This window comes from Ochlerotatus camptorhynchus, unplaced genomic scaffold (assembly GCF_037179485.1).
Source record: "Ochlerotatus camptorhynchus isolate MF236.1 unplaced genomic scaffold, CSIRO-AGI_Acam_v1.1 ptg000007l, whole genome shotgun sequence".
NCBI lineage: Eukaryota > Metazoa > Arthropoda > Insecta > Diptera > Culicidae > Ochlerotatus > Ochlerotatus camptorhynchus.
In genome coordinates, this window is record NW_027040499.1 from 1,066,362 (window position 1) to 1,093,988 (window position 27,627).

Below are 27,627 nucleotides of genomic sequence, written 5' to 3' on the forward strand. Positions count from 1 at the left end.
AAGTTTTAATAAAAGTACTGTAAAGCAACCATTAATGGGATTTTTAAACTAATTAAATCACGAATTACAGGTCTTTTTGTGCGTACCAATTTACTTTTAGTCAGCCTTTATCTGCAAATACAAATTTGAACTTACCCGGAGCATCCACCTTAAGTTTGGAAAGGTAAAATTTATGACCCGGAATTTGTCCAAGGTTCATTTTTACGTAATTTTCATCGTCCATAAAAATAAATCCGTTACACTTGGCCAGGCCTAGTTCGTACAGCTTCCTTGCACGGGTTTTGGCAAATAGGTTTTGTTTCAGCGTCCTATTGGGATGTTTTCTGGCATGGTACGACCGAAAACCTTCTCACCTATAGATTCACCGAACTGTACTGTACGCTGCACTGAACGTGTTCATCAAATCACGTTCGGAGATCCCAGAATTCTTTCGACTGCCCTAATGATCGTCGCTCGTAATTTTCGGTCATTTGTTCCACTTCTACGTTTGTTTTTCTTTTCGCAATCCAACGATAGTGTTTCCCGGTAAAGTTTAAGCAAGGTATTTACAGTCGATTTTGTAAATTTGAGAACATTTGCGTTCATTCCTCCTGACCAAGTTGAGTGTTCAACGTAAGTGTCACGTCTCTCACGTTCCATCTTCGACAACTGTTTGACTTGTGTATGAATCCTGATAAAAATTTCACCACTGAATAAACGATTCTTCCAGACCAAAACGCTTCCAACAGTTTCTTTCTGTGCGACTAGAGACTAGGTAATTAAAAAGTAGCGGCCAAATACTGACTGGAAGAGACTTTATTGTGATTAAAAATGCAGTTTCTTGTGTTTATTTTTGAAATCTGACACCTTGAATATTTCTGTAAGTCCCATTGACGAGAAAATTCCTGTATGAAATCCAAATCTTGGAACATGTTTAATGAGTCTTGAAGGTTGTGTCTGCAATATTAATATGTTTTTCTATGTCCACGATTTAGAAATGATTTTCCTTGAAATCATTTTTAAATTAATTCAAGATTTCGAGGTTCGGGTACCTTGAATAGAACAAATATAGTTATGTTACTTTCGAAATTTGACGTTAACGCTGGCTATAACTAGTACATTTTTTAAGTAGTGCCATAACTGGTACACGTCCCTTAGGGTGTTCACATACATTGCAGTATTCATTAACGTAACCGAGCAACTTGTAAACAATGTTGTTTACAACAATGGGTTTTTGTATACAATATTTGCTACAGTGCATGAAATGTCTCAGAACTTTACATGATATATAATGTAAACTTATATGATATGTGACGCTCCATTTATGTGCATCATACTGAACACAAATTTACACTACTTTTTTGAACTGTGCATAGCAAAACTCTCAATTAATAACTGTTGAAATGTTTAGATGTGTACCTGAAGCGGAAGAAAGTAATATTAATAATAGTAATAAAACTAATTATGGAAACCTAAAGAATGTCTCAGTATTTCAAGTTATTATATCAGTGTTTTACATTTTCATATGTTCTATAAGCTTTATTTTGGATTCTACTTCCATATTAAACTATAAATGAAATTCAATTATCTACAATAATGATCCAATTTTGTCAGCCCCTTTAGAAAATCTTTTTTTAATCTTCTTAATCTTGAAGATGAATAAGAAGGATTTGGGATTACGGTTATGTGAAATTATTGAAAGATAAAAGTTTGATGCGGTAGTATTAACTGTAATATTTTTGACTCAAAATTTCTGCATATAAATGTTATAAACAAAATGTTAACATCAAATAATTTCAACTCTCCACAACTCGATGTCCACTAACTCGATATCGAGTTATAGAACCATAGTAAAAAATATGTTCTTGGCTACTGTGATAACGATTTCGTATGAGATTGATGTTCTATAACTCGATGATTCTATAACTCAATTTTCCCTTCAACATCGAGTTGTAGAGAGTTCACTGTATTAACGATATCCATTTTTACTCAAACAAAAAAAACCCTCATATGTGGGCTCAATCCAATATCCTAGCCAACGCGCACCGCAAATGCGATACTTTCTGCACAATTTCGTTCAAAAATTCACATCCCATCACCACCATCATCACCACTAACCAGCACAGCGCCGCCGCCGCCACCGTACAAGTTCAATGCGAAGGTGTCTGTAGGGTGTTCAGTTTCGCATTCGTTTACAGCGTATTTATTTTTTTCGAATTTTCATTTCGTTATCACTTTTCCACCCACGCATACTCATACAGACAAGCATCAACATCCACCCACTCGAGACTCCTTTTTCGGCGGGCGCAGTCAACACGTGGTACACATGAGTGAATCCGTGCGCACGCTCGCAAGTCTATATATAAAAGCTAGGGCCCATGGTGGCCATCCTACCAGTCCGTTTCAATCCGGTAATCCGGTAGGGCGTTGTTACAGCCCCGAAAGCATAATACGAGCATGATGATGCCGAGATCCGATTTTGCCGTACGCGTGGTGCTATTGATAAGCCTAATTGTGAGTGATCAACGGGGATGGGTTTGGTGGGTTTTGTGATCGATTTTCGGTGACCGGTGAAGATCTGGTTGATGAACTGTGCTACCAAAAAGATGTTAGCGTGGTTTGGGTGGGGTTAACTAAAGTGAAACAGCCAAATATAAGGACAAAACAAGGACATTACAGAAATCTAGCAAGTGTTTGGAATAGGATGATTCCATTAGTGCTTATACCCAGAGTGAATGATCGATCGATTGTGCAGCCATGATTCTAATTGTGATTATTTCTCCTTCCGTTCAAAGTCCCTGGTGTGTGGAATCAAACCCGAAAGCAGTAAAAGCAGCAGCAGCCACCATAACAAGCATAGACCCAAAAGGTATGATGAGGACGAGCCTTCAGAACAGGTTTACTATGTTGACCAAATAGCATCTGATTCTGAGATTTCTCCCTGGACTTCGAATCGCATATTCGCCAAGACCACCGGTAAGTCCGACACTAATCGCATAAGTAGCTGGAGCAAATGAGTTTCTTGACTGGTTCATGGAGTTATCTCTTGTCGTTAAATTTTAGTAAGCAGCATGAATGTTGAGTTTTCTTTGCAGATCGTACTTTTAGCGAAGCTTTTAGTTACTCCAAAATGATTAAAAAAAACTTTGTAATTAAAGCTGTCTTAAGACGTATTTTAGAGACCCTATAAGGTTTGCTTGGAGAATTAAATTCTGAGACATCTCAGGATCCACATCTTCATAAAACAGCTATGAATTAATTACTTTTGGAAGTCCGTCATAGGGTAAATTGGCTGTTTATGGACCCTTTCCCTTTAGTGGACCGCTTACGGATTAATTTAATTTTGCACATCAATTGGAGCGATTTACCTATAAACTCCATCGGAAGACATCTTTTACAACTCATCTGCATCGGATTCATGGATTTGTCAAAACAAGGAGACAATACAGTTCTATATAAATTACGACGGGAGCTGCCAAATTAACAAAGGGTCCAAATAAGAGCACATTTTAACATTTCCTTTACTGGACCATTTGTTCAAGAGGCAATTTAACAAAAGATTAGACATTTTTGCCTGTTTTCAGATTGAATTAAATTTAATGCAACATCAACTACCTTGTTTATAAACTGAATTCTTATGTTGAATATGATTTTATTCTGACGGTCCATCATATGATGTATTAAAGGATAATGGGGATTTCAGTTTATTATGTAGATTTTCGTGTGTAAAATAAATTAATTTATTTAGTTCGATTTGAGTTCGGTTGTGTTTTTATAAAACCATTTAAGGAACTGTTTTTTTCCTTTGTTTGGAACATAAATCCTTTACGACCGACCAGTAATTCGATCTATTGTAGTACATTTCTTGTGCTTAGTTTAGTGCATGTTGTAACAGTCCATTAGTCTTTATGATGAATGATGAAGTATCCAGGTTTGATACAATTGACATTCTTGTCTTTATCGCAAGGAAACACTTCTAATTGTAAGGTTAAATCATCTCTGAGAAGATCCAGTAGAACATACATGTGCCAGTTATGGCCATACGATCCAATTATGGTGTTTTCCAATTATGGCCTATGGGATTCCAATAAGCCAAAATTGGAACACACGATAATAGGTATATCCATGACTGGTACATGTAACCTATGATAATTCCAAAATGGATACTTAGTAATTGGATAGTTATGCGACTGGTATTGTTGTACAGGAATTGTATTGGCTTTATCAGTTTATTGAGAAACTGGGTATTTATTTGGCCTTTTTCATGGCAATTTGTAAATATCATAAAACGGTGGACGTTTATCCCTTGTAAAAGGCCAAATAAATACGGACAAACACGTCGAGCAACCGTTTTTAACCGTTTCCATTCCCAGTAGACTGAGACATCCAGTACAATTACAGTATTGTTACTTAAGGTACAAAAGTGAAGCATAAGTGTCTATAACTTAACTTCAAGACATATCAAACTTTTGTTACTTTGACTATATGTTTTTTAGTATTACTTCTACGTGAAGTCAACGATTTACATAGTTGAAGATGCTAATTTCAAATAACAGACTGTAGTGGTAATTTTTATACGATAGATGGAGTAGATGAAAGCATAGAGTTGATAGTTCCGTTAGAGTACGGCAGTGTGAAGATTGTATATAGATATTAGAATAGCGAGCTAGGACAACTTTTAAGGAAGGTACAAATCGGTTTTTTCATCTCTCTTTACCAAACTCCCCCTTTGGAGAGGGATGGTGAGGGGTGTCCCCCCCCCCCGCCACCACTGGCAAAAAGAGATGAAAACCGACCCGCTCATGTACTGGTTCATCTGATTCAGAACCAGATTGATCTAATAACAAACTGAATAAGTGTAATTTGCGTATATATTGACGCTTTAATTCGACTGTTTTCAATTGATTTAATAAAATGATTTATTAGACGTCTTACAAATGTTTTGTAGCTGTATTATTTATTAGATTTCATTGCATTGCTTTACAATATTGCTGTATAAAGGTGAATACAGTCAGCAAAATAGCTCTTATACCACTATGCGTTCAGGTTTTAATTGCATGCTTTGTAAATGCTTTAGAAACGACGTATTCATTATTCCAAAACACTGGTTCAGTCTAACAACTAGACGCAATCAGTAGAGTAGTGGTTACCGTTTCCGCTTTCCAAGTAGAAGGTCGCGAGTTCAATCCCAAGGTCAACCTTTTTTTTATTTGTGTTCTAAATCATAATCATCGATCACATCCCAAGTAACAAATCTAGAGCTACTTGGCTATATTCCAAATTTATAAAGGTTTTATTGCAGCTGCAACCATTACCTACAGCTTTATGACGGTCATATACAATGCAAGTCATGAAACATTCTTATAGCTATCTACAAAACCCCTATAAAGCTAATTAAAAAACCAACTGATGCTTATGCTATTTTCACTTATGAAAGGTTTTATGATTGCTTTGAAGTATACAAAAAAGTAATATAAATTGCCCTTATAAAACCAAAAAAATAATCCTTTCGTTGCTTTATAAATAAGCGCAATAAAACTAGTTGGCGATGAAACAGTTATTTTAAAACAATTATAAGCATTCAGTTGCGACTTGTCAGAAATGTAAATAGGTGGTTTATTTTTACAACATAGAAAAGAATCAAAACTTTCCGGTACTTCCAAGCGGAGCGCAAATAAAATCAACAAAATTGTTAGCATGAGCATGAAAACATTTCGTGTATACGTCTCGCTCGCATATACACGGGGTGACACGGTCGAATCTTGGTCGAAATGGTGACAGTCCTAGGGCAAAAAGGTTGAAATCACGCATAACTTTTCATAAAGGTTAATGTACCATTCAAAACTTTTCTAAATGTTTGTAAAATTCATGGGTTGCACCCGTAGAATAGGAATATAAAGGGTGATACGGTCAAAATTTGGTCAATATCAACTTGACGTATTTCTTTCAATTTTGCATTTAAAAAACCTGAACACCCCTCATTTTGAAGGTGTGTGTGTGTAGAATGTTGCTCCTATTTTGATTTTGGAATTCACTCTTCAGTTGTCAAAATGCCGTCCAAGCAAGAAGAGCAGCGTATCAAAATTTTGCTCGCGCATCGCGAAAATCCGAGCTACTCGCACGCAAAGTTGGCAAAATCGCTAAAAGTTGCCAAATCAACCGTTACAAATGTAATTAAAGTGTTTGGGGAACGTTTGTCGACAGCCAGGAAGTCTGGATCGGGGGGAAATCGAAAACCGGAAGCCGCTGAGACGACAAAGAGAGTTGCCGGTAGTTTCAAGCGAAACCCTAACCTCTCTCTCCGAGATGCCGCAAATAAGCTGGGTGTATCGTCTACAACCGTGCATCGAGCCAAAAAACGAGCCGGACTATCGACTTACAAGAAGGTAGTGACTCCAAATCGCGATGATAAACAAAATACGACGGCCAAAGCGCAATCCCGGAGGCTGTACACGACGATGCTGACGAAGTTTGACTGCGTGGTAATGGACGACGAAACCTACGTCAAAGCCGACTACAAGCAGCTTCCGGGACAGGAGTTTTATACGGCAAAAGGAAGGGGAAAGGTAGCAAATGTTTTCAAGCACATGAAACTGTCAAAGTTCGCAAAGAAATATCTGGTTTGGCAAGCCATCTGTACCTGTGGCTTGAAAAGCAGCATTTTCATAGCTTCCGGGACTGTCAACCAAGAAATTTACGTGAAAGAGTGTTTGAATAAACGTCTGCTGCCTTTCCTGAAGAAACACGGTTGTTCCGTACTGTTTTGGCCGGATTTGGCATCTTGCCATTACGGTAAAAAAGCCATGGAGTGGTACGCCGCCAACAACGTGCAGGTGGTTCCCAAGGACAAGAACCCTCCCAACACGCCAGAGCTCCGCCCAATTGAGAAATACTGGGCTATTGTCAAGCGGAACCTAAAGAAGACCAAAAAAACTGCTAAGGGCGAGCAGCAGTTCAAGGCAAACTGGCTTTCTGCGGCGAAGAAGGTGGACAAGGTGGCTGTACAAAATCTGATGGCAGGGGTCAAGCGTAAGGCCCGGCAATTCGGATTTGGAAAAGCGGAAGCCTAACTGAATATTTTTCCTGAATTTTATACTAATTGAACTTGAAAAAGAAATTTAATTTGATTTTTTAAATAAACGATTTCACCGATTTACACGCGTTTTCCCTTGACCAAATTTTGACCGTATCATCCTTTACATTTGCCCTCAAATAAAAAAATGAATTCAAGCTGAACATTGCATTAGGTTCTAAGTAATATTGACAGATTCGCTTCGTCAACTTTCTCTTTGCATCCCCACGGTCATGTAAAGACATTCCCAGGTATTTTCAGCACATAAATCGATAAAAGAAGCTTTTATCTAGCATCCAATACGACAAACACATCAAGAAACGGTTCTGTGAATAAGTTATCAACGAAAGAGAAAGTTGCGATTTTTTGCGCTTTGGGAGATATTAATGTTCAAAAAGTGTTTTTTTTTTCTCGTTTTTTCAACAATATCCTTGAAATTTGAAGCTTAATCCAGTATGTTTCTTCACAAAAGCTATTTATTTAATGTATTTGCATAAGAGAATAATAAAAGATGCTAAAGCTGTAAGCAAAAAAAAACCGATACAGAAAAAAACCATATTTTCGACATTTTTTTAACTCCATATAACTTGGAACCAGTAGACAGTGGAAATTTAACGTCTTTGAAATAGCTGTTTATTTTGTCAAGATAAACAACTTTGCCCAAAACATCAAGTCTCCAAAACGTCAGAGAAAGAAGTTAGATTGTGGCACCATCTTTGCGGAAGAGTTTTGAACTATTTGTTTATGTCAATAGATGGTCCTTATTATGACGAGAAATTTTGCCGAACACCAAGTCGCGGAAATGCTTCGTTTCGGAGTTATTAATTTTGATCCGCTAGGTTGCATTCCTGACCCAGTGTGCAATGTAAGCATTAGACATTTTAAGAAATTGCGCTTGGTGTTTTTCTTGCCTGCTGTCCTCTGTCGCCATATTGTCATTATGAAAATGCCATTAGCCTTGGAATAAAATCCAAGAAATTTCAATAAAATAATGGCTAAATAAGAGATCCGAAATGATTTCCAGTGTGCATTGGTATGAATTTATGTATTGAGATCAATTTTCTGTAAAATTAAGGTAATTCCATCAAATTCATTTGATTTCTGAAACAATCTTTTTTGTTAACTTGAATTATTTTGGAGGCGCATTTATTTAACGCTCATATTATCTCAATATACACGATAACATTTCAAGCGCATATGTTTTGGAACTTCTAAAAAGTCATATATTTTCTTTAAAATTTTCACTAATGTCGCCATGAAACAAAATTGATGGCATGGTGATCTTGACACCAACACTCAAACATATTTTTACCGCTAAAGATTTCCATTTGGAAAAAAAGTTTCAGCAGAACAGAACAACAACAAGCTAATTTATGGCGGTTGCTTTGAAGCCAATAAAAATTAAATTGGCTTTATAACTGATTTTCACCAAAGCGTAATAAAACTGCTTGGATACAATATTACTCTTATAGAGGCTATGAAAACCTTTTGTAGAGTATGAGGCTTCCTGACAAAAGGTTTTAAGACAGCTTTATTGTGATTCTCAAACATGCTTTATAAACCTTATCAAGAGTGGTCCACTAAGATGTATGACGATCTTATAGCGGTTATCAAAAGGTTGTGCTGGACCTATTAATTTTATTGGCGGTTTTATGAAATTGATCTCAATAACCACTAATAGAGTGCAATAAAACAAGAAATGCTACTTGGGATATGACAACAAATTCATTGATTTAGTTTAATAGATAACCCAGCATCCTTTGCATAGAAATTTGAGAGGTAAAGAGGTAGAATTGGTCTCATGTATGAATGATTAATGATTCCCACTGGACCTTGGGACGATTGGGAGTGCTGATAGGTATTCAGTTTATTTTTTTTTTTTTTTTCCTTTGGTTTGTTTTTTCCATTGATCTTGTTTTCCGTGCTGAGCACCAATGCTACCGACGTGCCAGGAAGGCAGCTCCCACACCTGGACCCTACCTATCGACCCATCAACTCATGAACCGGGGACCAACGGCTTTACTTCCCATCCGAAGGAAGGCGTGATCAGAGATGTTATGCCTCAGAACATCCCGGCGGCGCCGACTGGGATTGAACCCAGGCCTTCTGGGGTGAGAGGTAATCACGCTTACCACTACACCACCGGCGCCGTTATATTCAGTTTCAAGCAAGCTTTTATTGAACATTGAGCAGCCCATACGATGAATTCTAGGATAGCTCAGATGACAAGGCAAGCGGCTGTTGATCGGGAAGGTACAAGGTTCGAAACTCTTGCAACGGAAATGTATATATGTATTTAATAAATTTTCTAGTATCTGTGTGGTGTGCCGTGCTTCGTCAGAAATAATGAAAACAATCACTAAAGAAAAGACAACTTTGTCTGTCTGTACCGTTCTTTATTTTCGGGTTAATTTTACTGCAGTTTAATAATCGTTTAATAAATGTATAATAGTGTCTAATTTAAACGTTACTTTACATGATAATCAAGCGTATACATCATAGCTGTTTAAAGGAAGTAAAAATGTCCAATAAACGCTGAATAATAAAACATTTCTCGATGAACAATTCAAACGGTCCTATCTGTTTTGATCGATTCTCTTCATCGACTTTCTCTTTTGATAACCACTGCTATGCAAACAGGTTTTGCGCTCTATTAACCACATGGTTTGATAAAGGAAGATCTTTTTGTTTTAATCTTTATTTACGAGATTTTTATCCATTGGCTGATTCATCTCTTAGGAAGATCTTATCTTGCGTCCAAAACGTCAAATACAACAGGGAAAGGTTTTACAGCTGAGTCATTAACGAAAGAGAAAGTCGACGAAGAGAATCGATAAATGCAGATAGGACCATTTGAAATGTTTATCTAGATTTGATCGAATAAGCCCTGTAACAACTCATAGATGTCGAATAAAAGCTTTTCAACATACCTTAACCAACACAATGTTGTGGTTGAATAAATTCTCCAGATTTGTGTGAACAAAGCCTGAACAGAAGTTATTATTAAAAATTGTACAAGTAGTATTAAGCATGCACTTGAATAAAATCGTCAAGAAGTCGTTTCTTCAATAGGCGATTGTTTGTTGGGCGTAAACTCAAAAAAAAACAAGCAAATGTGTTTTGTTCATAAAGCATGGCCCACTTAGTAATGGAACAACATCATTTTGGTCTATTTCGGATTTGAAAACGGGTTTCACTCAAGTGCATACTATTCCTTATATTTTAAGAAAAAAAATACGAAACGAATTATTCGTCGCGGTTTCGAAGGAATTCTCGAAATTTTCACTTAATACGACCCATCAAGTGGCACACAATGGTCTCGTCCACTGTTTTGGCGATTTTATCCCACCAATTTTTCGTATGAGCTTTTGGTTTGATGACCGCACCTTTTACCTTCAGTTTCCTCTTCATACTTGCCCAGTAGTTTTCAATGGGCCTGAATTGGGGACAATTGGGCGGATTGATGGTTTTCGGATCAAACTGAACTCCGTTGTCATTGTACCATTGTTGCACTTCGCGGCGGTAGGCAAAATTCGCTTCTGGAGAATTCGGTTTTGTAAACCTCCTAATTCATCATTTTCTCAGAGAAAAAACCTTGTCTTCGGGCCGCAGCTGCAAATTCCCTGCCACATCAAATATTTGCCTGAGAATTTATCCCCAAAAAACAAATTTGAATCTGCCAGGGACACCACATCGAGCCTTCGTTTTGTAAAATGTTGGTCCTGGAAGCTGTCCGAAGCCAGCCTTTCCATTGGTTTCATCAACCATAAGTATGTACCCACCGAACTTGGTTAGCAGGTTGTATTACAGCCTTCGAGCACGGATTCTAGCTACGGTATTCTGCTTGAGTGATCGATTTGGTTGCTTACTGGCGTGGTATGCCCGTAAGCTTTCGCGCTAGCGAATTCGCTGCACTTTGCTACGGGAGGCATCATACTTTTTACTCAAATAGCGATCGGACATACCTGGGTAGCTGCTGATTGACCTCACGACCTTTCCACGGAGCTGACGGTTGGCAGTTGTACCAACCGGTGGAAACTAACGATTTGAAATTGGCCCACTACTTGATTAGCCTAATGGTCCCAAGCAAATCGATTAACGTGCCCCATTCTAGTTGAAATTCTAGTACTACACTATTTTTTTTTCTTTCGCTATGAAAGTTTGACAGATAAATTGAGGGGCTCGTGGATTTTCCTATGTTCCGAGGGGTGCATCGATTAGCTTGGGACCGAAGAGAGTACCAGATCTGAGCCAAAAAGTTGAGCACGATTCTTCGGGACCTTCTAGTCTTAGAGTTACCTCTATGTTTGTAATCCGGCGTTTACTTTGAGGCTTCCGATTCATCGTCAACACTTTAGCTAGCTAGAACGCGGACCACGATGGATTTTCCAGGTGACGATTTTTTTCCTACGCTCCTCTTGCATGGTGACTGTCTCAAAAACAAGAGGCAAGAGGCATTTGATGGCTTCTGCACAACCAACCACTCTTGCTGAATAACTTAAACATCAAGAGTGCTTTTTCAACAACTAAACAACTTGTACTCAGCTAATAAGCTGTGTTAGCGCTACTTTGGAAGCATTTTCAAGGTTATCTAGGTTTCGTGTTCAGTTTTTCAACCTTTCCCCTGCATAAAGCTGAATTAACTAGTCGAGAAAAGTGAGTCATGTGCATTAATATAAAGCCTCTTTTCAGCGACCTTGTTGTAGAAGGGCATGTAGATTATTTTACGTCAGATCAATGTGTTGGTGTATTTAAGTAGGTAGGGTCAATTTTTGCCAATGCGGTCGCCTCAAGTTCGATTTCAGGTACCGGAGGTAAATAATTTAGTGGTGTGCTTAAAACTAATTTCGATCAATTTGATTCGCAGTAAAATAAACTTAAAAAGGGAAACAATATTTAATCCAGCTTCAAGAGAAAGCTGTATAGTGATTATTGGATAATCGGTAAAAGGTTGAATAAGCGCCTTTCAAGTTCACACACTACTAAACAGCAGGATAACAGCTGTATAGAAGCGTACATGGATATGAAATAAGAGCTTGTCCCAACCGTCCCAACAGCCATACATAGCTGACTAAGTTCGCCATATTTGCTTGTTAAGAGGTTGAATAAAGGTTTCGTCATATTGTATAACATTTCAATACAGCTTGAGGCTGTATAAATGAAATGAGTAAAGCGATCATATTGTGAAAATTGTTAGTTGGGAACTTCGTAAATTTTTATCGAATCAATTTAAAATTTTGAGAAAATAATCTTAAATATATACACTTTCAATTTATGTAATAAAAAAAAACATCGATTTTTTGAAACTTTGCAGGTAGGCATGACCCGTAAGAATATTTATAAAGTTACACATGAAGTGTCCCTAAAAGCGAAGACAACAAATCAAGAACACTGGCAACTCTTCCATTTTCTCATACGAACGCTATAAGGCACGTACAATCGCGTCATCTGCCGCGTAAAGGTAAATGCTTCGAACGAATTTGATAGCAAAGATTACATCCTCAGAAGAAAGGTTTGTGTATTTGCTCATTTCTCATCACACACCATATGTTCCAGTACTCTCTCAATCTCTCACTCAATTATCCTGAGACATATAGGGTATACGTCCCTAACCTCGGTCTAATATGCAGCCATAGATTACGTTTTTAATCATAACTCATCAATTAATTTACCTGCAAACGATATTCTACTGCTAAATGGTATGCTTAGATATGCTTATCATGTCGTTTGCTATCAGGAACCGCAAAAAGTTGAAAAACTTACTTTTTTTAAGACAAAAACTCACCAGGGAAATGTATGTAATATCGGTCTATTGTCCCCAAATTGGGTCTATTTATGGATGCAACTTCGTCCTATCCTGTTTGATTCTCAAAAAAAACGCTCTTGGTAACGTTTTCTTATGTATTTTTTTTTATCACTATCACTGTTAACTTAATACTCTTCATTCCTCAAAACATTTCTTAGAGAAAATTTTACGAAAACTACATTAAATCACTCAAGTTAAAAATTAAAAATTAAAAATTTCGCTTATCGTCTTTCGACCGCAGAATATCTAAATCAAAACATTGTGATGTTCATTATACAGATTTGGCAGAAAAAATCTCCCTTCCTGTTCGTTCCTTATCATCCAAATGCAAACCACATTGTTGACGTTACTCTTATTGCTATATGCTGTCAAATGAATTTCATGGGCCAAAGTTAGGAACATAGAAAAGAAATGTGTCCCTAAAGTTGGGTCCATGATTTACTTGTGAAAACGTTGTTAAACAATTAAAATAAACATAAAATATTCAAACAGTAACTGTGAGTTTTACGTCTAGTGTGTATTATCAGGTAATTCCATTCAATAAATGCCATAATCAGGCCATTTGATGATCGTCAGTGCAACCTTCCCATCTTAACCTTAGAAGTCATGGCGGCTAAAAACTCCGAACAGAGTGATATTCTCAACCAGTTTTATTACTTACGAGAGCTGAAAATGTATTGAAATGTTGTGATATAAATTGATTTGTGTGTGGTACACATTTATCAATCATCAGTGATCAATATTTTCCTTATTTTTTGTGTAATATTCCTTAATTAATTATTTATTTGCGTGATAGGCCGAATGAAAGGACTAGACCCACATTACATACCGTAACCCTATATTCTGTGTAAATACATGCTTTCGCATTGATATGGACCCAGGTCGAAATTCAGCAATGTAGTAGAGTAGTTTTCCGATTGTTGCACACTTCACATTGTTTATTGTACAGCATTTATCCATGACCACAACGTGTACCGATCATGCACACTTAGATTATTTTACAGGAGTCGGGATTTTTTAATTGCAGTTTTTAACTGCTGAAAAAGTCGTTAAAATTAAAAAAAAAGTGTGAAAAAGTAGTTAAAATTATCATTAAATGGGAACAGAACTAAGTAGGGTATATTATGGCTTCGGCACCCATTGACTGTTTTCGGCAACCGAAATTTAAACGTTAATTTCACTGTATTTTCCCATCAAAACTCTTTGTTGAATGTTTTCAACCGATTCCTTACCCTTTCAGCTTCATTCTGATTACATTTTTACGACTGAGCAATCCTGTTATGCCAGATTTTCCTTTAAATGAAATATACACACTACAAAATACGGCTGATTTTGAGTTGCCGATAGAAGAACTGCTGGTTAACAAGCAGTTCAAATGGAAAGGGTGCCGAAGAAAAAGAGACTAACGACAATAGTCACACTCACCTGAGAAGTTTGGAGCGTTGTAAAAACGTGTTCAACCCGTTTTGATCAATTCTGTCGATTGAAATTGATACAACAGCAAGCAGCAGATAAATCACCGACAAACCGACATGACACTTAATTCTGACTTATGCCCGAAAATCGTAAACGGCCGATTTAAATGTGCAGTGATCCAAACCAATAGGATTTATTGATCTAGATAAAAATAATTTGTCCAGAATAGATCAGACACAAACCAATTCAAAACTTTTGCATGCGGGTTCATGGCTTAACTAAATATTTCCCGCGAACACGGAGCCAGATGTCAGTAGCGTGCTTTGGTCAGAAATTTTATTGTTTTTGCTAATAGAAGTCCGGACGCTGCTTAGATTGATTAGAATACGTAAATTCCCTTATGTACAAGTTCTGAATTTCTCATTTTTGAATTTCCCACAGATTTTTAAACTTTTACCGAACAGCCAGTTAAAACCTTATTGACTGGATTAGTGTATGATCAGTGAACAATTGTTGAATGATAATAAATTTGTTTTTGATACTCAGTATTATAAATATTGTGATAAAACATATATAAATATCGGTGGCATTGTGCATATGATTTCAGGTGATTTCTTAATTTTTCAGCTAAGCTATTACTAGCTCAAAATTAAATTAAATTAAGTAATCTTTTCAGGAAAATGTTAGTTATTCTTTTATCTAACGATCAATTACAATACATCTATCAACAATGTTAAATTTACAGAAAAAAAATAATAATGTTCAATAATTGGACCACTCTTCTTTCTGGATTATTGTCTCTAAGGATAACGCCTAAACGTTTAATTTAAAACAGCTGCTGGATAAATTTTGTTTCTATTATTGACCGGTTCCATAAAAATCAGTAAAATAGCATCACTAAATGATTATTCTTGGAGTTGGTTGGAAATGCTAACATGAAGCTTTAGTGTGATGATTTATTAGCTAGAGAATGATCGTTTCGTGAAATTTCGTTTATACTATGAATGCGTTCGTTTACCCCATCAAACCATTCGTTGTTTTCTGCAACGAAATAAATTCGTACCATATAAGAAGCTAGATTCGTTAAAATTCGCAAAATGATATAGCTCGTAATTCTTGTATTTTACTAAACGTTTCCACACTCATTACGAATGTTCCATGAAATTAATACGAAATAAATATTCGTATCTAAAATATAATAATAAAATATAGTACGAAACATCCGTACACATACAAAACAACAGAACAAATTGCGTTCAAAAATAGGTTTTTTTTTACACTAGCTCACATAAAACTTTTAGTTTTAATATTGAACCATTCCCGAAGCTGTAATCCTGTGACATGTGAAAATCAAGCAGGGTCCAGAATCTCGATCCTCGATGGGGGAATGAAGTATTCGATAGTGCATATAGAATGGAGGAAGTCCAGGTTGTTGGCCAGGTAGCACTTGATCATCATTAAGTTTGCCAGTCATTTTCCGATGAAACTTTACCGCCTTTTCGTTTGAGAAACGATCGTCATGCTCTTTATATGATAGAAAGAGAATATTAGATCACAGGTGTATACTATACGTTTATAAATTACTTACCCCATCTTGGACAGCGAACCACTCGTTTTGGAAATAATCCTTAAATATGTCTATCGAATCGAGGTACATATTTCTGATATCAACCATCAATTAGACAATCCTACTCACTAGCCACTAATAGTTTGATTACTTCTGCATTCGTGCCACAAACGAATCCAATTATAACAACAACGAGTGCATTCGTAATGTTTACGAATATCGCGCGTACAATAGCTAGTATGTACGAATGATTTTGTTTGTTCACAAATGCCGAAAATTTTTCGTTAGCAGTGTATACGTTCGTACGAAAAACGGTTCTTGTATTGTACGAACTTTGCGCAATATTGGCTTTACATCGAACGACGTGCAATACGAATGTTTCGCTTAATTAACGAAAAAATGGTTTTATCTATGAAACTCATTTTTACGAAACGAACGTGAGACAATTAACGAAAATATATTTTCAGTGCAAACCCACGCCTACTATACGTAGTATTCATCACAAACATCAATCAATGAATTATCAGCTCCATAAACTTAACGCGAAATAATGAATTGGAAGCAGTAGTGCTGACTGCAGTTCAAAAGCATACAATAAGTCCTGCATACCTACCTGGCAACTGTGGCTCTAAAATTAGTTCTGTCGTCTTTGAGAAACATGAGTTAATTCCAGCGTTTGGAATACTCATAAGTATAATCACTCACTCACAATGGAATTACGATACTTTGTCCAGCAGAGTAGATTGCCGATAAATTCAAATGGTATTTATCATGAGAAAATTACATAAGACATACGAGCCAAATAATAATGGACAAGGAATTAAAAATTATCTCAAAATGACAAAATGACAAGCGATCAACGAGCTGAATGATAACACCATGTCAGTTATGGAAAGTAATAATGATATCTAGCGTTCAGAACCATAAGAACCTAACTGCCATGATCGATTTTTCTCTTTTGTGAATAACTTGGCTGGATTAACATTTCTCGGTACGTTTGATCTTGGTTTTGCTAGCTAATACAAACGTTCGCTACACTGTATTGTAATAATTTCGGAAGATTGGTTCACTGAACTGTGGTAATGCGAAGAGAAAATCGATCATCGCAGTTATAGGCACTTATGATTCTAAACGCTAGATACTATAATCTTCTTTCCTTTTTTCATGACAAACTGCCTTTGCAATAAAGCTTGCTCGGGCCGGTAGAAGGAAACGACCAAATTGTTCGCAATCTGCTTCACGAAGTAACACCGAAGATGATGCACACGTGTGTGTAAATGGGAATTTTTTTTTTATATGTCTTTTCTCGATTTCGATCGAGCTATGTCCACAATAGACTGGCCCACAAAAATAAAAGTTCTAATTTTCCACGGGCCAACCCCTAGATTTGTGCCATTAGGTGAGAAAACCACTCTCAGCTCATTCGGATGTAACACGAGCTGGCGCTTTTGGTTTGAATTTTGTATGGGGAATTTGGATGAAAACGTGAAAAAATGACTCTCCTACACTCTATCGATCATAAAAAGGTGTCCTTATTATCGATTTGATTCAAATTTTCAAAACTTGTAGTTCAATCAATGTGTAACAACTTTACTCAAGATTTCAACATGAATCCAGTTAGTTTAATAGAGATATTCGCTTTTGAATGTATATGAGCATTTTGTATATTAAAATTTCAATCAAATCTCCTATATGAACATTAAACCAAAAGCGCCAACCCGTGTAGCGTCAAAAAGTGCTGAAACGTTCAGAGAGTGGTTGTCGCATTAAAAGACACGAGGCTGGATGTTGGCCTGTGGAAAATATAAACTTTAATTTTTAGTGGCAATCTAGTTGATACGTTGTATAAGCTGTCTGTATTTTGTTGCTATATACGAGCAGAATGTACATATTTAATTAATATCTCCATAATACTAACTTGAAACGTGATGCTGTGTTGAGCAAAGTTGTTCCTAATATTTTAAGCTACGTGTGCTGAAATTCTGAGCTTAATCGAGTTTGCTGAACCAGTTCTATGCACGACAGAGTGAAGGAATGTTATGTTTCCATACATTTCAAGCAATATCCCCATATAAATTTTAAATCAAAAGCGCCAGCTCGTGTTACATCGTAGTAAGCCAAAATTTTCAGAGAGTGGTTTTCTCACCTGACGGCACAAATCTAGGGGTTGGCCCGTTGAAAAAAATTATAAAAAAATTTCCCCATATAAATGTGGGCCAGTCTAGTCCGCAACCGTGTATGTTGCAACAAAGCAGGAAAGCACTATATCATCATCCTTCTACAACTCTGATCAAGCTTTATTACAGGGAGCGTTTATCGTTGTATTGGTAGTAAGCGTATTGACTTTATCGTTGGTTGCTTTATGGGTTTGGATTCGCTGATAATGGGTGATCAGTAACGGCAAACAACAACAATAAAACTGTTTGAAGTTTTGTCTGTAACCAGCCTGCAAACAATTCTCGAGTAACATTTGAAATGGGCCTATGTCCAACACGTAAACAAATCGGGTTTTGATACCTTTTTTTAGCACCGCTTGTTAGCTACTAATCGCGTAGGAAAGTTCCGCCTAATCGAGAAAAATCATTGAAATTAACTCAATTTTAGAATCAGCCGATCAATGAAATTTTTCGAGTCCGCACGCTAAAACGGCCAACCACTCATTTATTTCATTTCATTTATAAACCTAGTGACGTAGAAGGGCCGATGATCAAAAATTTTCAAACCAAACCTAGGCCCTACTGCTTGAGGCAGGGCCGATGATTTGTTTTCATTTTTTTTAACGTTTCGAAAAGGCTTAGCAAAGGGCGTACCATATCTGATGACAAGCACAACGGCTTAACAAAAAGGGCCTTTCCAATGAAAGATTCACAAAAAGGTTTATTAATTTATGAAATTAAATTGTTATCGATTTTCATATATTTTTTAAAGCTTTTCGCATATTTTGAATGTTGTATACTGAGATACAGTTATTATTGTTATTGTGAACAATAAAAATAAATTTTCTAAAATATGAAATGAATAGTGGCGATTTTTGGCATTTTTTAGGAGTTCAAAGTTATCAATATTAAAAAATAAATCATTATTCAATAGATTTTCTAAAATATCCAAACACTTTTTGTATTTGTACTCAAAATTACAAAAAATATATGCCGTTAAATTTTTCCCAACAAAGACTACATTTTTAACTTCAACTTTGTCTCAGACTTCATTTCGCTTAAAAGGGACGCTTTCATGCTACGATTTAAAAAAATGCTCAGGGTGAGTTAATTCCTGTCAGTAAAGTATATGGTCATAAAAATGAGAAGCTTTTATGAATTTTAATGTTCAGTGTATTTCCTGATTGGTACATCTATAACATTTGTCTTGACTTAGTCCGGTTCAAATCTTTCTCACTTTAGCTTAATTGCCAGCCGCATGCGTCTTTGAAAAGCGTTACAGCTGGCACGCACGACAGACATCTTGAGGCATTTTATCCCATATTTTCAGCAAACGTTGATTAAAAGTTTCCACGGTTAGTCCCTTGGTATTGCTTAGTTTGCCTAGCATGTAGCCAAATGCATAGAATTCGAGAGCTTTCACTCTTTCGGCGAAATCAAATCCGGAAAATATACCTCACACCAAGCCTATGAAGCTTTTGCCTCGTGGGACGGTGCAGAGTCTTGTTGGAAGCAGTATGGTGCATTCTTGTAGTGTTTCTAGACGAAAGGAAGCAAATGGTTCCTCAAAACATTATCGATGTAACAATACCAGGTTCAATGAACACCAATGGAACCTTCACAATTTTAGGGAAACATCCCCAAACCATCACCCTGGAAACATTCTGGAACCTTTGAACAGCCAGTTTGTCACGAGAAATATCAGAAAGATATGCTGCATATACCCGATCATTTTGCTGGTTGTGGTGATCCTGTAGCAGGAACATTTTATCGTCCGAAAACAGAATTTCACAATCACCGGACTTGCTTCAGCAGTTCCCATTTTGCGTTCATGATTACCACGAGTCTTTTTTTTTTCCTTTGGTTTGTTTTTTTCCGTCGATCTTGTTTTCCGTGCTGAGCACCAATGCTACCGACGTGCCAGGAAGGCAGCTCCCACACCTGGACCCTACATATCGACCCATCAACTCATGAACCGGGGACCAACGGCTTTACTTCCCATCCGAAGGAAGGCGTGATCAGAGATGTTATGCCTCAGAACATCCCGGCGGCGCCGACTGGGATTGAACCCAGGCCTTCTGGGGTGAGAGGTAATCACGCTTACCACTACACCACCGGCGCCGTTTACCACGAGTCTGAAACGAATGAAAATTCAAAACGAACTTGCAAGCCGTGTTGACATTTGAATGCGCTCTAAAAGAAAAATACGCATACATGAATGTGATTAACCCATCCGAAACTACAAACGTTTGAAAAACACTGACAGGAATTACCCCTCACCCTAAAATCATATGCGCTATTTTGAATAAAAAAACTTGCAAGATGGTCGGCAATGGTCGATACAAATAAATAATTATTGAATGTTCCATGCAAATCTGAGAAGTCGAGTCAAACATTTTTGTTTTGACATTTGGTATGGAACTACCCATTTGGAAGTTGAGATCAAAATTTTGAAAAATTTGCTCCCAAAAAGTGGACGATGTACTTCTAAGGGGTGTTCAATGAAACATGAAATTTTTTTCAGTCATATAGCTAGTAAAAAAAATTTCAACGAATTCAGTATTTTTTATTAAAAACATAATGTTTATTCTTCAAAAAAACGTCAATGAATATTGGAGAAGGGGCCCTGGTCAGCCGTACGATGCAACTTAGCCGCGATGCTCTCACAAGAGCGCTGGACAGCACTGAAATCATTCTCATTTTTTATTGAACACCCGTTATTCGTTCTTCCTCTTTTTCTACTACCAACGCGTTCCATAAGCTTGCAAATTCAAGAGCGCCTGAATCTGACGTGCTGATAAAAATAAGTTGCTGACAACTATTTTAACTATGCTGATAAACAGTTTATGCCAGTAGGTGACTAACCAGCAATAATGTAAACCGGACATTATGGGCAGAGACGGCAACCCTCCAGACAGCGAATGGATATGGATATTCTTGGAATAGGCTCTACCTGGGAGGAAGAAGCAGATAGTACACTTGTCATGGAAATTTGTGCCATTGAAATCAAACCAAAATAGCCTGTTTTGCTTTGAGCGTATAGTGATTGTTTGAGATTGTCCAGTGTGCAGTGAGAAAATGTACTTTTCTGTTCTGTATTTTATTATGCTACTCAATATTTTCGTACCTTTAAATATTGATTTGTGTATATTCAATGAATGAATTAAAAAAAACGATGTCCCATTGAATAAAATTGCTGGAAAGGACAGTTTGACACAAATTACTTTACGCAAGATTGCAATACCGCCTTGTGTATTCTTGTTCGACTGTAAGAAAATCATCATTGGGTGCTTGGCTCCCAATGACGGTTCGCGACAGCTTGATTTTGGCTCCTTTTGACGTTTTTTTTTGGTCTGCTTCTCCCTCCCAGGGCTCTACTAGCTGAAATTCGATGTCTGTCACAATTTTGAAATTACTGGCCTCCAAACAGGTAAAAGGCATTTGATACCATGACATGTGGATATTTTGAATGGGCACACTTATTGAAAGCTGAAAATCAATTTCTGTCATCATTTTTAAATTCAAGATGGCTGACTCTAACTAATGTAAACCGGACTTTATGGACAGAGATGGCGACCTCCAGACAGTGAATAAGCATTTGAAACCATGCGATATGGATATTTTTACGAAGGGTTTGACTAGTTGAAGCTGAAAACCATTTTCTAACACTATGCGGTATTTGATACTTTTTCTTAAACCGTATTTGTTAACGTTGTTGAGAGCTGGCAAAACGCTCAAAATATCCATATTATTAGGCATCTGAATCTGAATCTTTTTTTCGGAAACCAGGATTGCAGGTATGGATTTCCAGCCTCTAAATGTCCTCGTCATTACGAAAATTTCCATATTGAATTCCTGGAAAACTTTTTGATAGACGGCAACATTCTAGATGATGCAAATTCCAATTCGTTCAAGAAGTAAACGTGCACGTTAGCGCCCCGTAAGGAGATAATTCTGAACGAATCACTCCATATATGCAATGGCCTTGTCCAAGTTTGACCTTGTACCATCACGAGAATTTTTGTAAAACTGTGCAAATCTAAACCGGACTATGGGCAGTTCCACTCCAAATCGATCTGATGCGACCTTCTCCCAATTGGCTGAAACGTTGCATAGTTATTTTTTATGGTCAATCATTCACACTTGAGCTAGCTAGCATTCGGCCATTTTTAATCTCGCGAAAAACTTCAAAATGGCATATTTGATATTTTCATTAAATCATAACTCGAAAACGTCACTTCCAATCGAAATGACGTCTGAGACAAAATTGTAACTCAAATGTGAATGAATGTCCATATCAAACAATTATGCAAAGTTTCATGTAAATCGGAGATGGTAGAGTCTGAAATTCAATTGTATTTTTATTTGGCCTATAAATGCTCTATTTGGAGAAAACCATTTGTAGTTCCAACCAACCGCACCGTTATCCGATTGATATGTAAACTCACATCTAACTACTACTCAGTGGCGAATGACCACAGGATGGTTAAAGCTCCTATAAAAAATAGTGACGTTTAACGCACGCAAACTAGTGGGTCTATCGCCGTGTAAAGTTGTTTATTATTTTCCTCGGCTACTAACCTCACTAAGAACTGAAAAGATAACTCCATTGAACCTATATGTTAAGAAGCTCCTTTACAAATACCTCCAACAATGATCTCTTTTCCATCTCGTTCAAACCTGCTCCAGAAAATGGTAAACAGTCCCAGTACATAATCAACGTTTCCCCGGAAGATGAAGTCATCATCCACCAAGGGGGTGCAACTGATCGTAACTCCGACCAGGAGCCGGATCGGGATCAATCCCCGCAGGACTTTGTCCAGCAAGCACTTCGAATGCGAGAGCACTACATGAAGGGATCCGGTGCCAAAGCTTCCACTCCGCTTCCGGCCAGCTCATTTGTCGAGTACACCACGGTCAAGTACGATCACTTTGGACCAAGCAAGTCACCACTTCCGTCAGCTGCTCCGGGTCACTATAGCAAACCTGTTCCATCGAAAGCTCATCCTCCACAGCCACAGCAGCAGCAGCCAGCACCATCTGGATACCAGGCACCGGTCAACTACAGACCAAAGCACATGAAACCCAAGCCCACCAAGATTCCGGTAAACACGGTAACCCCATTCAGTGACATTGAGCTGCCAGAAGCCGAAGCCACCAGTCCCTACTGGAAGGATAAACCCAAAGATCAACCCAAGTCTCCAAAGCATAATCCCATTAAACAACAGGACACTCAAGCTTCGACGCTCTACATTCAAAAAGTCAAGCCTATTGATCCTGTCTACACCAGCTACAATACCCATCACGAAACTGGCAGCAGTTTCAAGGAATACCAGCAATTACCACAAACTGACTCAAAAGGATCCAGTTCTGTCTTGAATGTTCAAAAAGTCAAACCACCATCCAACCACAGACCCAGCTTCCACCACGAAGACACAAATGGCTACGTTGAAAAGAAACACAAGCACAAGCACATTTCCTCCGAAGAAATCCGTTACAAACCAAAACATAAGACCCACGACCACCATCACCAAATTGAACAAGCAGCTGAATTCTACCCGGAGAAAATCCGTCACACTGTCGAACGTCAACCTACCAAACATCACCAGGCGTCCTCTGCGGATCATTTCAATAAGTACTATCTACCTCAGGCATCCGTTAGAGAAGTTAAGCTCGAACCCGAACCGTCACCATCTGTCGAACCGTACCGATATCAACCTCCGAAGAGCTACCCTCCCGAAGAAGCCAACAAGTACAAATTCCACAAGGAAATATCCACCACTGCCGAGCCCTATAAACCGTATCACCATCTAAAGTCCTTCAATGAAGAAAAGCATACTATGAAGGATGAACCCTATCGTCATCATCCATCGCCAAGACCACACCACTTCGAGTATGCCGGCCCCTCACTAAAGCCCCATCACGTTGAATACCCTAGTGACAAACCAAAATACAGCGAACAGTTCTCGAAAGAAGAAAACTACCCGAAGTCTTTTCCAAAACCGCACGTCGTTGAAATCCCAAAACCCGAACCCTACAAACCAACCCGGCCAAAGGTGGAGGATGAAGTTATTAAAATTGGACCTTCCCTTCCTCCCAAGTACTACGAGGAACCTTCTCCAGCGCCAAGCTACGCCAAGGTCACCACGTACCCGACCCAGGAATCTTCCAGCTCGCACCAAGTCTACCACCGGGTAAAGGCCCCTCAGCCAGGTGATCCATACAAATTCAAACCTAACCCAAATCCAGAAATCTCCAGTGCCAGTCACGGTTTCCAGAAACCCACCGCTCCAAACTATCCCAAATACATCCCTACCAAAATGCCGGAGCTAGAAGATCCCAAAACCAGTTTCAAACACGCGTATCCTTCGACCGAACCCATACCCAACTACATCCCTTCATCGACTCAGGAAACCTATAGCGCTTCCCCAGAGTACCCGAAGGTCTTCTCTCTTGCCCCGACCACCTACTCCCCAAAATATGCCATGTCCCCAACTCCTGATACCTTCGATTTTCCGCATATGAGCGAAGCTCCCAAGTCCTTTTCCAAATACAGCGAACCTACTCCATCAACCAAGGTCTACGGTACCATCGTCCCATCCGAGTCACCATTCAAGACCCTCAGTACCAAGATCTACATGAAACCTTCGCCAACCGAGCTTTCCTACCCCGAACACAAGGACACCTCCATGAAACCCTTCCAAAATCGCACAACCTCCGTCGAGTTTTCCCCATCTCCCACCGAGGAAGCTCAATCTGAATACTATACCAATCCGGAGCATACCACGTATTACGTGTTTGCAAACGGCACAGAAATCAAGCTCGGTAATGACCCTTCCAAAATCCCGTCGGAGTATCGAGTCACGCCAGGAGATGCTTCTTACTTCAGTTCCAACTATTCAACGAAGTTGGCCGAAGACTATGCAATGAAGTTCAACTGGGACAGTATTCCATCGTCCACGCGGGATGGTGACTTCTTCGTCAGCCCGGAGACAGCCGTCAAGGAAGGGAAAATGAAGTCAAAAAAGCCAATGAAACCACCGGTGATGTACTCCAAAAAACCGATCAAGACTGTCACCATCTATCGGAACACGCACCGTTCGGCTGACGATACGGAGATGGAGGGTGGATTTGAGCCCTCCGATCACTACTTCAAACATTCGGGAGCTGTTCCTCAGATCAGCGATAAGCGGGGTGAAGTTACGGATGATGATGAAGATTTCTTCTTCGCCAATGGAGAGGTGATTTTGCAGGACGACCCGAGCAAGGCGTCCAAGAAAAATGCAATCTTCCTTCCACCTGGTTTGAATAATCCCGGGCAGATGATGCTAAAGCTAGCTCAGCAACAACAACTGCAACAACAACAACAACTGCAGCAACAACAACTGCAACAGCAACATGTGCAACAACAACAACAACAACAACAACAACAACAACAACAGAAGCAGCAACAGCAGTTGCCTTTACAGCAGCAGCCACTACAGCAGCAGCCACTACAGCAACAGCATCAGTTGCAGGATCAGCAGGTCCCGGATATGGACATGAGTGGTGAACCTTCGAAGAAACATCAGTACTTTGTGCTGTATCACATTGAAGATAACAAGAAAAAGCCTAGACCGCAACCACCGGCAACCACTCAAGCGCCAACCCCACCACCAATCAAACAGGAGATTCACTATCACTACAGTGAGAAGGAAACTGAAGAACCGGAGGTCACCCACGAGCACTACAACTATCACCACGAAGAAACGATTGAGGATTTGGATGACGATGTCCAGCATCACTACATCAACCCCAATGCCGGCAAGTTCAACTACCGACCGAACACTGCTCATCCGTCGTACAAGTTCAAGGATAGTGCGGGATCGGGTAGCGAGACGTCGGTGAGAGTAGTTGATCCGAACTCCAAACACGGTCGACCCATGGAGATTACCAAGCAGGAATACATGCGGCATGTCCAGAATGCTGTCCTCAAGTATATGAAGCAGTTGCAAGATGAAGGACGGTTACCGGTGGTGGGACAAGACTCGGATGATACTCAGAAGACGTTTGAAGAAGTGGATATTCAGGCGCTTCTAAATGGAAACAATGCACAGCACAAGTTTCAGTTGAATCCAACTCCAACCAAGTTCACCAATCTGCCAATGAACCCAAGTCAGTATAAACCGATGAAGACGGTTCAAAGCTCTAGCTCGTACAGACCAGCGTCCAACCTGAAGATGCCAAAGAATACGTACACTGCAGGTAAGCCGTTGAAGTCTGCGATCGAAAGTCTTCAGGAACAGCTCGGAAACAGCGTGGACTTGACGGTGAAGGGAACTAAAGCTCCATATAAACCGGATCTTTCAGCGATCGATGTAGGTCAATCATATCTTCACTACGATCCACCTGCTCCGGTCAAGAGTTCTGTATCGAATTTCGGTAATCCATCCGTAGTGCAGATTCCGGCTCAGAAAACGAAGCTGCAATTTAATCAACAGACGTATCACGACATCAACTCCCTGACGAACCTGAAGGAAAGTCAGAATTTGAAAACTTCTTCTCCGTATTCGTCTTTCAAGGGAGGTTCGGCCAATGTGGGTGCCTCCATCAGCTTCGGTGGTGCCAACAAGGTATCCACGAGCCACAACGATGACGCCAAGCTTGGGCCAGAAGCCCTGGATGCACCGATACAGATCATCAACGGTATCCCGATCACAAATCCCTATAATATCGATATGAATACGCTGAGGTGAGTGTTTGTGGGTACTTGAAGGAGGGTGATAAATTTTAAGTTTTTTATTTATTTCTTCATAGGTACATGTTGGGAGGTATAGCTCAGGCTCAGGCTGAACATCAACAACAGCAGGTCAAGCCACAAGAACCGTCCATCAAGCTGAAGGGTTCCAACTGGATGTCGCTTCCGACGATGACCACTGCGGCCCAGATTTTCAACTCCCCCATGCAAACCTTCCATCATGGACCATCTGAAGCGAGCAACTACAAATATAATGCCAACTTCGACAGCAGTAACTTCAAGATCAAGGTTCCACAAAAGCATAAGGACTTCAAGTCAAAACCCGTGGGAATAGACTCGATCGGCAGTACTTCGATGAACTACGCCTCTTGGGGTGAACCTCCGCGGCAGAACCGACAGCTTGGTAACCAACTACTACAACAACAGCAGCAGCAACAACAACAGCAGCAGCACCAACACCAACATCACCACCATCATTCGCAACCACTGCAACAGCAACACCATCAGCAGCAGCACCAGCTGAGTCGACCTAACCGTGAGTTCAATCCGGAGCTGTTCCTGAATCCACAAGGTCAATTTATGAGCCCGGTAATGAAGAAGAAAAACGGACCGGTCGATCGGAAAAGCACACACAGCAAACCAACGCTAGTGACCAAGCCGAAGAAGAGCAGCTTGGACACGAATCTGCGACCACCGCCAGCGGGATAAGAGAGGCGGAAATGACGGAGGGAGGTTTTAGGGCTTCGGAAACAGTTCTGGTGGTGAGTGGAACTGAAGGGTGTGCGATATTGAGTTTTGAGATCCGTTTGTAAGTGATCTGTAAACTTGTAGATAGGACAGTTAGGATTATTTATTTAGTAGTGAGTAGTGATTCCTAAGCTTGCTTCTCGCGTA

General features: G+C 39.0%; 1 protein-coding gene across 1 annotated transcript; it reads left to right on the forward strand.

Annotated features, from left to right (window-relative positions):
- Positions 1-2,386: 2,386 nt before the first annotated feature.
- Positions 2,387-27,627, forward strand: LOC135697226 (uncharacterized). The gene is made up of 4 exons (XM_065216855.1): positions 2,387-2,493; positions 2,775-2,955; positions 22,686-26,727; positions 26,793-27,627. The coding sequence occupies exons 1-4, from the start codon at positions 2,437-2,439 to the stop codon at positions 27,439-27,441; spliced, it is 4,929 nt and encodes a 1,642-aa protein (XP_065072927.1). The 5' UTR covers positions 2,387-2,436; the 3' UTR covers positions 27,442-27,627.

Bases quoted from the DNA above. Each gene is read 5' to 3' on its own strand.
- LOC135697226 (XM_065216855.1), top strand. From the start codon at position 2,437: ATGATGATGCCGAGATCCGATTTTGCCGTACGCGTGGTGCTATTGATA. The intron at 2,494-2,774 runs GTGAGTGATCAA...TTCCGTTCAAAG, and splicing joins TGCTATTGATAAGCCTAATT to TCCCTGGTGTGTGGAATCAA. The intron at 26,728-26,792 runs GTGAGTGTTTGT...ATTTCTTCATAG, and splicing joins ATCGATATGAATACGCTGAG to GTACATGTTGGGAGGTATAG.